This window comes from Oncorhynchus nerka, linkage group LG5 (genome assembly GCF_034236695.1).
Source record: "Oncorhynchus nerka isolate Pitt River linkage group LG5, Oner_Uvic_2.0, whole genome shotgun sequence".
Taxonomy (NCBI): domain Eukaryota; kingdom Metazoa; phylum Chordata; class Actinopteri; order Salmoniformes; family Salmonidae; genus Oncorhynchus; species Oncorhynchus nerka.
This window is the reverse complement of record NC_088400.1, coordinates 55,524,438-55,537,351: the sequence shown is the minus strand read 5'-3', so window position 1 is coordinate 55,537,351 and position 12,914 is coordinate 55,524,438. Positions and strand designations below refer to the sequence as shown.

The following is a 12,914-nucleotide window of genomic DNA, read 5'->3' as shown; positions in this document are numbered from 1 at the left end:
ATGGTCCTTGACTAGTCTCTCAAAGCACTTCATGATGACGGAAGTGAGTGCTACGGGGCGGTAGTCGTTTAGCTCAGTTACCTTAGCTTTCTTGCGAACAGGAACAATGGTGGCCCTCTTGAAGCATGTGGGAACAGCAGACTGGTATAGGGATTGATTGAATATGTCCGTAAACACACCGGCCAGCTGGTCTGCGCATGCTCTGAGGGTGCGGCTGGGGATGCCGTCTGGGCCTGCAGCCTTGCGAGGGTTAACACGTTTAAATGTCTTACTCACCTCGGCTGCAGTGAAGGAGAGTCCGCATGTTTTCTTTGCAGGCCGTGTCAGTGGCACTGTATTGTCCTCAAAGCGGGCAAAAAAGTTATTTAGTCTGCCTGGGAGCAAGACATCCTGGTCCGTGACTGGGCTGGTTTTCTTCTTGTAGTCCGTGATTGACTGTAGACCCTGCCACATACCTCTTGTGTCTGAGCCGTTGAATTGAGATTCTACTTTGTCTCTATACTGACGCTTAGCTTGTTTGATAGCCTTGCGGAGGGAATAGCTGCACTGTTTATATTCGGTCATGTTACCAGTCACCTTGCCCTGATTAAAAGCGGTGATTCGCGCTTTCAGTTTCACGCGAATGCTGCCATCAATCCACGGTTTCTGGTTAGGGAATGTTTTAATCGTTGCTATGGGAACAACATCTTCAACGCACGTTCTAATGAACTCGCACACCGAATCACCGTATTCGTCAATGTTGTTATCTGACGCAATACGAAACATATCCCAGTCCACGTGATGGAAGCAGTCTTGGAGTGTGGAGTCAGCTTGGTCGGACCAGCGTTGGACAGACCTCAGCGTGGGAGCTTCTTGTTTTAGTTTCTGTCTGTAGGCAGGGATCAACAAAATGGAGTCGTGGTCAGCTTTTCCGAAAGGAGGGCGGGGCAGGGCCTTATATGCGTCGCGGAAGTTAGAGTAACAATGATCCAAGGTTTTTCCACCCCTGGTTGCGCAATCGATATGCTGATAAAATTTAGGGAGTCTTGTTTTCAGATTAGCCTTGTTAAAATCCCCAGCTACAATGAATGCAGCCTCCGGATAAATGGATTCCAGTTTGCAAAGAGTCAAATAAAGTTCGTTCAGAGCCATCGATGTGTCTGCTTGGGGGGGAATATGTACGGCTGTGATTATAATCGAAGAGTATAATCACAGTGATTGTGAGTGATTGTGAGTAATTCTAAATCAGGTGAACAGAAGGATTTGAGTTCCTGTATGTTTCTTTCATCACACCATGTCTCGTTAGCCATAAGGCATACGCCCCCGCCCCTCTTCTTACCAGAAAGATGTTTGTTTCTGTCGGCGCGATGCGTGGAGAAACCCGCTGGCTGCACCGCCTCCGATAGCGTCTCTCCAGTGAGCCATGTTTCCGTGAAGCAAAGAACGTTACAGTCTCTGATGTCCCTCTGGAATGCTACCCTTGCTCGGATTTCATCAACCTTGTTGTCAAGAGACTGGACATTGGCGAGAAGAATGCTAGGGAGTGGTGCACGATGTGCCCGTCTCCGGAGTCTGACCAGAAGACCACCTCGTTTCCCTCTTTTACGGAGTCGTTTTTTTGGGTCTTCGCATGGGATCCATTCCGTTGTCCTGGTTGAAAGGCAGAACACAGGATCCGCGTCGCGAAAATCATATTCTTGGTCGTACTGATGGTGAGTTGACGCTGATCTTATATTCAGTAGTTCTTCTCGACTGTATGTAATGAAACCTAAGATGACCTGGGGTACTAATGTAAGAAATAACACGTAAAAAAACAAAAAACTGCATGGTTTCCTAGGAATGCGAAGCGAGGCGGCCATCTCTGTCGGCGCCGGAAGTTAGTTCATAGTGTTGATGTCTTCACTATTTTTCTACAATGTAGAAAATAGTATAAATTAAGAAAATCCCTTGAATGAGTAGGTGTGTCCAAACGTTGGACTGGTACTGTATATTTTACAGACACAGTGTTTTACAATAGTTATTTTTTGTTGGTTTTCAATCCCGTCCTTCAGCTACCATCAAACCCCTCCAATCTATCGCTGAAGCTCATCCAGTTGGATTTCTGTTTTGCTATATAACTGTGCTGTTTCACAAAAGCTCTGAACCTATACACATTTTATGGACACAGTATATTTGACATGAGTCATCTTGTTGTTATTAATCCCACCCTGTAGCTCCACTCATCATCTCCCATCTGTCTCTTAACACCATCTCTTTTTGATTTCCATTTGCCATATATTTTTCAACTGTGCTGTGATGTTTCACAAAAGTGTCCTGTTTCAGCATGACAATGCCCCCGTACACAAAGAGAGGTCCATACATAAATGGTTTGTTGAGATCGGTGTGGAAGAACGTGGAAGAGATCGGTGTGGAAGACTGGCCTGCACATAGCTCTGAACTCAAATCCATCTTTGGGATGAATTGGAATGCCGACTGATCAGTGCCGACCTCACTAATGCTCTTGTGGCTGAATGGAAGCAAGTCCCTGCAGCAATGTTCCAACATCTAGTGGAAAGCCTTCGCAGAACAGTGGAGGCTGTTATAGTAGCAAAGGGCGGACCAAGTCCATATTAATGCCCATGATATTGGAATGAGATGTTCGACGAGCATACTTTTGGCCATGTAGTGCACATCAAGTTAAATTGTCAAGTTACTGTTCTAAACCAATGTTATTTGGAATATTCCATTATTATTATTAAAAGGTAGAGATGTCATAGTAAAAGCCTTACTGCGGACGTGGTTCTCAGCACAGTAGAGCATATCAGCTGCATGGATAAACTGGTATCCAGAGCCTCGAACCCGGAGCTCAGCCTCAGTGTAGCCCAGCACGATCTTCCCCCTGCAATGCAATAAGATACACAAAAACACCATTATTATAGACGAGACAATAGTCGTCTATTATAGGCATTGGTTGAAGCTCAGTGTTAAATATGACACCAACCTCAATGAAAATCCCAAATCAACTTGTAGGTACACAACACACTCATCCGCCTCTCGTCATGAGCCTTTCGTCCTTTACCGAGAACCACATGCCAGATTTTTTAACTGCAGATTTTTTTATAGGGCAGTTAGCAATTTATTTTTTAAAGTATTTATTGCGCCTACCCATCTTAAATCCTAGACGCTGGATGAAAACAAGACTAAAGAGTCCATAAAGTGACTATTGGGCTTTAGAAAAACGCCGGCTTGACTAAGTTTGTAGGTGCAACAGTTTTTATTAAATGTATAAATTATCGCTCTCACATGCACATTTGCGTCTGTTAAGAAACAACGATCATCTACCTTTTTTGTAGCTGACAATGCTAACATCTTTAGCCGAAACTCATAGTCCTAACACTGGGTTGGTTGCTCGGCAACAACAGAGCTGCTTGCCCCACCTGCCAGTCATATGAAGTGTAGATGAGCAAACCTAGTCTAATGTATATGGCTAGCTATATGGTGGTATTCAAGCTAAGGTTAATCAATGAATGCAAACGGATATTTTGATTAGCTAGGTAGCTGACGTTACTTGTACAAAGTCCAACTGCTAGCTTCTGTAGCTAACACCAGTCCGCTGAAAGCTAACTAGCTAACCAACAGGCAAATACAGGTAGCTAGCCAATGAATGTGGTTTTGTTTTGTTTAGCTAGCTGGCTACCGTAACATTATACAAGTAAGATGAGCGCTAGCGTTGGTAAGGTAAGTTAGCTAACCAACAAGTGATGAAAGCTAGCTAGCTATATTTTGACACGTAGGGTTTTTCACATAAGGCTAAAGTCATCATGTGTAAACTGCTGATCTAGACACACGTGTAAATTGGAGAACAAATATGATAGCCAATTAAATGTATCTAGCTAAGTAACCTTGGCAAACGTTATACTGTAACATTAGATAACGTGTATGGTCAGTTCATGCACCACAATATATAATACATTCTTACACAAAACATATAGCTAGTTAAAGTTAAGTTTAAAACCACAAAACTTTGGGAAAACTGCCACGCTGATCACATTCATCTGCATTGTACGTACCAAGCTACGGTAACGCTAAAACGAGGTAGCCAGATTTCAGACAGGATAAACACTGCAGTTAGTTACGCTACATTTCCCCAGACTAAGAACAACCAAGACCAAAACACAAACCATAGCCAAGAAAACAAATAGCATTGTTAAGAAATAGTAAGTTAGCTATGTTGAACTGCATATAGTAAATGGTTGAACCCCAAACACACACGTAAACAGAACCTCGGTTGTGCATGTTTACCAGACTGACAGCATCGCTGTTTCAAACACTTCTCAAATAAATTCCAGCTCCAGCATAAACTACCTATCCTGCCGTCTTGACATTTCTAATCCAAATGTGTGCTGACTGATCAACACAGTGTCATTTTACTTTTCCGTGTGTTCACAGAAAATCTGAAATCGCCATCCACAAGCTGCACCAGGTTAAAACAACAACATCAGAATCATTGCTTGCTTAGTGACTTCTTGTGTGCCAGTCAGTCTCATAGACTAGACGTAACATAGTAAATGTTTATCCAGGACACTGAAATAAGTATCTTATGTTACGTTTGGTATGGTTACATCAGACAGAAGGTTACTTGAAGGAGACTTTTCCTATTTCTGAAGTAAATCTCTATTTTTGATGTAAAATGGCATGTTCTCAAAAACAAACCAAATCACAAAAAAAGTGTCTGGATCCTTCTATAACATGCCATCACAAATAGAGATTTACTTCGGAAATAGGAAAAGTCTCGAGGGTGGTTGGTCGGGGTGGAAGGATGGGCATATAACGCAGATGTCTAGCAACTCAAAAGTTGTTCAAATCTTGAACAACTTTGGCATTTTAGCTAACTACCAACTTTGCAACTACTTACTACTTTTTTAGCTAATATACTTTGCAACCTTAACCCTTAACCTCACTCCTAACCTTAACCCCTAGCCTAGCAAACGTTAGACACCTAGCTAACATTAGTGTTAGCCACCTAGCTAACATTAGCCATAACAAATTGGAATTTGTAGCATACCATACATATTTTGACCATTCTTTCATTTATAGTTTTGACAGCCCCCTCCCTCCCTCCCTCCCTCCCTCCCTCCCTCCCTCACACACACACTTATTTACATTTATTAGGTAGCTCTTAAAATAGCCTTTGACTTTGTGGAGAGGCAGGCAAGGGGTGTGTACTACTGTGTGCATCTTGCTAGAACGGAGGAACGATCAGCTCTCAGACTATCAAGCCATCCCTCCCTTTGTTTTTGTCCTAGCACTACACAGATGATTCAAATAACCAACTCATTATCAAGCTTTGATTATTTGAATCAGCTGTGTAGTGCTAGGGCAAAAACTAAAACTTGCATCCAGGGGGGGACTACAGGACCAAGTTTGGGAAACCCTGCCCTACGGTAATGCCCAAGGACGTAGTGATTTATGGCAAAGTGGCCAACTGTGTGCATGCGCCTGTCACGGAGAATTGCAAACACCAGCTGGTTGACAGAGTGCCTGGCCATCTCTATGCACTTGTTGATGTCCTCCTCCCACTGAAACATCCAACTCCTTTACTGTGTGATGACAGAGTAGACCACCGATGTCCTGGGAACATTCGGATGACTACCTCCTAATCAGCTGGTGTCTGACGCACCAGGGCTGTCCCCTTTATGTGTCCCAAGACGTTTCCACCGAGGTGGATGACTATGATATATTCACAATCACTTCTCGCCTTGGCAAGAAATCATTTTTCAGAACCCTTCCATTGCGGACAGCTCATCCATATTTTGCGCTCCTGTAGCCATCTAGCCAGCTACATTGTATAATCGCATAGTAAATATTTGCTTCACTCTTTGTTTCCTTGCTCTTGCCAATTTGCTTTGAGCAATGATCAGTAGGAGTATAAGCTGGGATCTTATCAATAAATCGATTGATAAAACACATGACATTGTGAGGGTTCACAAGGAGAGCATGTGTTATGTTGTATTATAAACTGGGTGGTTTGTGCCCTGAATGCTGATTGGCTGAATGCTGTGGAATATCAGACCGTATACTACGGGTATGACAAAACCTTTATTTGTACTTTTCTAATTATGTTGGTAACCAGTTTATAATAGCTATAAGGCACCTAAGGGGTTTGTGGTATATGACCAATATACCACAGCTAAGGGCTGTATCCGGGCACTCCGCATTGTGTCGTGGAAAGAACAGCCCTTATATTGGCCATATACTTCACCCCCTCTGGTCTTATTGCTTAATTATAATGTTGTATAATAATGTTGCATAATCACCTTCCGGTGTAAAAAACACGGAAATAAACATTTAAAAATATATTTTTAAGTGAGAATAGGCATTGGTCTGAAGCCGAAAAAAGAAAGGAAATTCACGAGCACCCATGCTCTACCAAGGCTTTCCAGCACACAGCTTTCACCTACTACAGTATCTATGTTGATATTGTACTGCAAACTATGTATCATTTGGCTGTATGTATTTTTAGACCTATGCCTATTGTACATTTGTATTAATGTTGTGTGACGACCCTCCCACTCTGTCTGCCGTATTCTGTCTTTGTTCTTGTTTCCTTATTAGGATGCCGGTGGGCGGAGTTGAGAGGGTCGTCAGCTACATGGGAAACACCTGGGCCAGGTGTCTCCCAGGATAAATAGACATTTTCCACATTCATGGAGGAGACTCTCTCCATGCAGACACCTTTGTAGATTGTGTTGTGGTTCTTGGTGGCCTTTTGTTTGTTTGCTTTGGCACCTTTCATCACCCTGCATTATCACATTCATGCATGCAAAACACTCACTTACACTACTGATTAGTGGTTACACACACCATTGTATATTATACTTAGTTACTTATTTAATAAATATATATTTTGCTACGCCTTATCTCCACATTGTCTCCCTCGGTTACGGGCTTTGAGCCGGTTCGTGACAAGTGGGGGCTCATCCGGGATCTTTGAACTATTGGTTTGGGAGACCATGGAGGTACGTGTTTGGTTTGAATATGGTGTTTGAGTGTGATCGGCCCAGTATTGGTTGCCTTTGTTGTTTGGTTTGTGTGCTGCTTTGGAGAGAGTATAATGGTTAGTTTCCAGGCCTTGCCTAGCCTGGAAACTCTTGTTCTACTTTCTGTTGGGAAGTCAGTCTGAGGAGGTGAGTAAATCGGCTGTGTACCTCGGTAGGAGATTTGTGTAGGGTAGTGGAACTTGCTACCCGGAGCTATAGCCTTTTTCCCCTGATAGGCTTAGCGACGTGTTTCAATTTTGGACATGTTGGGCATGGTTAAATGTTTGTTATTTTTGTGTGGTGTCTGTGGACTGAGCAGTTGTCTCGGGGGCACGTCCGTGGCTTGGTGGAATTTGCCAGCATGCTGGGGAGTTCTATTTCCTTGCCAGCGGGCTACAGTGCGTAAATACCCACCGCAAATCTGCACGAAGACTAGGGTTGAGTTATTGTAGGTTTTGGGGAAGCTCCTGTATCTCATCTCTCTTCTGTGGTGCTCAGGGTGATTGTCATTTCTCTGGTTGTGGTCTGATGTGCTCAGCAGAGGAGTTGAGCAAGATTATTTACTTATGACTATGGTGTCTCATGTATACATGTTCATTCGCTTTCCATCAGAGGACCTGTTAGAATTATGTACTTAAGAACAGCTGTTGAAGATCGCTAAACACTACAAGCTTAAATGATTGAAATTAGTGAAATTCTGTTTCGTGGAAGTGACTATGAATCGTTGGAAGTGACTATGAATCGTTGGAAGTGACTATGAATCGTTGGGAGTTGTAAAAATTAAGAAGGACCCTGATGTTCTTTTCGTTGGAGTTTGTAGCTGTTGGTCTTTTGTGCCATGTTCCTGAATGTTTACATGACTGACCATTGTTTCGGGTTGTCATGTTCTATCTTTCCTGTCTGTTCCCTCCTGGTCTTGTGTTCTTCTTTCCTCTTAAATATTGCTTCCTATGCGCAAAGGTTGCTGAGGTCTGAGGAGGAGGTTGGTTGGGGCAGGTGGAGGTGTGAACACATAACCCCTCACCAATTTGGGACGCAGAGGCCTGTGTCAATTTGGGACGCAGAGGCCTGTGTCAATTTGGGACGCAGAGGCCTGTGTCAATTTGGGACTGGTATGTTGTTCAGAGGCCTGTGTCAATTTGGGACGTCAGAGGCCTGTGTCAATTTGGGGACTCTCTCCATGCAGAGGCCTGTGTCAATTTGGGATTACTGATTACAGAGGCCTGTGTCAATTTGGGACATGTTGCTTCAGAGGCCTGTGTCAATTTGGGACAATACAGTGCAGAGGCCTGTGTCAATTTGGGACGACAGAGGCCTGTGGTGTGTTTCAATTTGGGACGCTTCAAGGGAGGCTGGTATGTTGTTCCGTCATCATGAAGTGCTTTGGGGTCCTTGTTGGTCCCCGGTTTTATGGGGGAAATGTGACGACCCTCCCACTCTGTCTGCCGTATTCTGTCTTTGTTCTTGTTTCCTTATTAGGATGCCGGTGGGCGGAGTTGAGAGGGTCGTCAGCTACAGTCGGTGATCGTACCAACAACGGGAAACACCTGGGCCAGGTGTCTCCCAGGATAAATAGACCTCTTCCACATTCATGGAGGAGACTCTCTCCATGCAGACACCTTTGTAGATTGTGTTGTGGTTCTTGGTGGCCTTTTTGTTTGTTTGCGTTGGCACCCTGCATTCTCACATTCATGCATGCAAAACACTCACTTACACTACTGATTACTGATTACACACACCATTGTATATTTTCCTTAGTTGTTTTAGTTAATAAATATATATTTTGTTACTCCTTATCTCCACGTTGTCTCCCTTTGTTACGGGCTTTGAGCCAGTTCGTGACATGTTGCTTCACCATCTTTATTGCAAAAAGAAATACAAGTACAAACAACTTGTTTGAAACACAATTGGTTCTGAGCTTATGTCAATATTACACAACTTTTTTGCCCGCTTTGAGGACAATACAGTGCCACTGACACGGCCCGCAACTAAAACATGCGGACTCTCCTTCACTGCAGCCGACGTGAGGAAAACATTTAAACGTGTCAACCCTGACAAGGCTACAGGCCCAGACGGCATCCCCAGCCGCACCCTCAGAGCATGTGCAGACCAGCTGGCTGGTGTGTTTACGGACATATTCAATCAATCCCTATCACAGTCTGTTGTTCCCACATGCTTCAAGAGGGCCACCATTGTTCCTGTTCCCAAGAAAGCTAAGGTAACTGAGCTAAACGACTACCGCCCCGTAGCACTCACTTCCGTCATCATGAAGTGCTTTGAGAGACTAGTCAAGGACCATATCACCTCCACCCTACACCCACTCCAATTTGCTTACCGCCCAAATAGGTCCACAGACGATGCAATCTAAACCACACTGCACACTGCCCTAACCCATCTGGACAAGAGGAATACCTATGTGAGAATGCTGTTCATCGACTACAGCTCGGCATTTAACACCATAGTGCCCTCCAAGCTCGTCATCAAGCTCGAGACCCTGGGTCTTGACCCCGCCCTGTGCAACTGGGTACTGGACTTCCTGATGGGCCGCCCCCAGGTGGTGAGGGTAGGCAACAAAATTTCCACCCCGCTGATCCTCAACACTGGGGCCCCACAAGGGTGCGTTCTGAGCCCTCTCCTGTACTCCCTGTTCACCCACGACTGTGTGGCCACGCACGCCTCCAACTCAATCAAGTTTGCGGACGACACAACAGTGGTAGGCTTGATTACCAACAACGACGAGACGGCCTACAGGGAGGAGGTGAGGGCCCTCGGAGTGTGGTGTCAGGTAGTAAGGTCTGCACAACGCATCACCGGGGGCAAACTACCTGCCCTCCAGGACACCTACACCACCCGATGTCACAGGAAGGACATAAAGATCATCAAGGACAACAACCACCCGAGCCACTGCCTGTTCACCCCGCTATCATCCAGAAGGCGAGGTCAGTACAGGTGCATCAAAGCTGGGACAGAGAGACTGAAAAACAACTTCTATCTCAAGGCCATCAGACTGTTAAACAGCCACCACTAACATTGAGTGGCTGCTGCCAACACTGACTCAACTCCAGCCACTTTAATAATGGGAATTGATGGGAAATGATGTAACATATATCACTAGCCACTTTAAAAAATGCTACCTAATATAATGTTTACATACCCTACATTATTCATCTCATATGTATATGTATATACTGTACTCTATATCATCTACTGCATCTTTATGTAATACATGTATCACTAGCCACTTTAACTATGCCACTTTGTTTACATACTCATCTCATATGTATATACTGCACTCAATACCATCTACTGTATCTTGCCTATGCCGCTCTGTACCATCACTCATTCATATATCTTTATGTACATATTCTTTATCCCCTTACACTTGTGTCTATAAGGTAGTAGTTTTGGAATTGTTAGCTAGATTACTTGTTGGTTATTACTGCATTGTCGGAACTAGAAGCACAAGCATTTCGCTACACTCGCATTAACATCTGCTAACCATGTGTATGTGACAAATAAAATTTGATTTGATTTGAAATATGTTTGAATTACCACTACTTCAAACATATTATAGCCACATGACAAGAAATTGATCTTCACAGTAAGAAATACCCTAGCAACACCCCAGCAGGCAAAACTGGTTGAAATGACATCATTACAACCAGATTACAACGAGTTCAGTTTTTAAAAGGGGTTCTAATGAAGTTAATTCAACCAGGTATAACCGGTGGAACTTTAACAACATTCCATCATAATGTGAAGTAAGACTGAATAGTGTGAGCATACTTGGCATCGCAGGCCATGGGGGTGAAGTCCAGCTTGTGTTTGGTCCTGAAGATCATGTTCTTGGTCCTGATCTCCAGGATGGATGGAGGCTGGAGGGGGGTAGCGATGGCAAACAGGGCCAGCTGGGGGGGCACGTTGCAGCCGTCATCCAGGTGGCAGTTCTGGCCATGCAGGAACTTCAGACGGCCCTGGAGGGTCAGGGCCTGGGGAGAAAAAAAAAAGCTGGTTGGTCCAGGCTTCCTCATACAGTATTCGTTTGGAAACCAATAGCCGAGTATTGAACGAGACTTGGAAGGATAGCAACGTGAGACAACAGTAGTACTAATAGTAAATACTATTAGTAAATACTAAAAGTATACTATTGTATTACTAGTATTAAAATAATAAAATAAAATATTAGTATGTAAATAGTACTAGTATTTGTGCACTTGACTGAGCTTGTCTGGTACCAATGGAATAGTTTCAAAAGTGCAAAGTGAAAACCCTGCCCATCTGACAACATAGACAGAGGAAATCGAAAAGATGAAAGTATTTGAAAGAAAATGGATACTAATTGAACCCAGGTCTGGTGTAGAGCGGTGCAGCTACTGTAAGACATGGATGTACTGCGCAGTATTTAGGCCTGTCGTCCCATTGATGGCCTTTAAGATGTGCCGAGATTTGTTGCATCCTGGAGGGAGACGCACTGATGGATCAAAACACAGTGTGCGTTTTGAAGAACAGTGTTTTGGCAACTTTCCATCCCTTAAGTCACTGTCCCTCTTCCACTCTCCCTCCCTCCCCTCTCCCCCAGTTTGTCCCTCTGATCGTGGAGCTGTGCTGTAAGCTGGTGGAGAACATGTGTATGGAGTACACAAGTGTCTACAGGGTGCTCTCCTGACCCCTCCTGTCTCAGCCTCCAGTATTTATGCTGCAGTAGTTTATGTGTCGGGGGGCTAGGGTCAGTTTGTTATATCTGGAGTACTTCTCCTGTCCTATTCGGTGTCCTGTGTGAATCTAAGTGTGCGTTCTCTAATTCTCTCCTTCTCTCTTTCTTTCTCTCGGAGGAGGACCTGAGCCCTAGGACCATGCCCCAGGACTACCTGACATGATGACTCCTTGCTGTCCCCAGTCCACCTGGCCATGCTGCTGCTCCAGTTTCAACTGACCTGAGCCCTAGGACCATGCCCCAGGACTACCTGACATGATGACTCCTTGCTGTCCCCAGTCCACCTGGCCATGCTGCTGCTCCAGTTTCAACTGTTCTGCCTTACTATTATTCGACCATGCTGGTCATTTATGAACATTTGAACATCTTGGCCATGTTCTGTTATAATCTCCACCCGGCACAGCCAGAAGAGGACTGGCCACCCCACATATGCTCTCTCTAATTCTCTCTTTCTTTCTCTCTCTCGGAGGACCTGAACCCTAGGACCGTGCCCCAGGACTACCTGACATGATGACTCCTTGCTGTCCCCAGTCCACCTGACTGTGCTGCTGCTCTAGTTTCAACTGTTCTGCCTTATTATTATTCGACCATGCTGGTCATTTATGAACATTTGAACATCTTGGCCATGTTCTGATATAATCTCTACCCGGCACAGCCAGAAGAGGACTGGCCACCCCACATAGCCTGGTTCCTCTCTAGGTTTCTTCCTAGGTTTTGGCCTTTCTAGGGAGTTTTTCCTAGCCACCGTGCTTCTACACCTGCATTGCTTGCTGTCTAGGGTTTTAGGCTGGGTTTCTGTACAGCACTTTGAGATATCAACTGATGTACGAAGGGCTATATAAATAAATTTGATTTGATGAGCAACAACACCATCATATCCATTAGACCAAGAGGAAACTCCCTTTAGCCAAGTCGCAGGCATGGCTTCCTCATCACGAGACCATGATCAACCATGAGCACGACTCATGTCAGCTACACATAAACACAGTAAAAAAAAAAATTAAAAAGTCAAACAAAGGAAACTCATATTCCCATTTTTCCAGACCTAAAATGACCCTTGTTTCTTTCAAGGTCTAGCTTATTTTATGACATGATTTTCTTTGGTCCATATGCAGCCGTTTTCATCTCAATATTAAATCATTTCTGCGTGACAATTAAGTACCTTACTGTAATAGTTTTCCAATAAAATTGTAAAAAAATAA

At 44.2% G+C, this 12,914-nt stretch overlaps 1 protein-coding gene across 1 annotated transcript in view; it reads right to left on the bottom strand.

The window, feature by feature from the left end:
- The window catches only part of ahr1b (aryl hydrocarbon receptor 1b), a 124,072-nt gene that overhangs the window by 19,559 nt on the left and 91,599 nt on the right, over window positions 1-12,914 (bottom strand). The window contains 2 exon segments of the mRNA XM_065018753.1: window positions 2,748-2,857; window positions 10,785-10,987. Of these exon segments, the coding sequence (XP_064874825.1) occupies window positions 2,748-2,857; window positions 10,785-10,987 (313 nt within the window).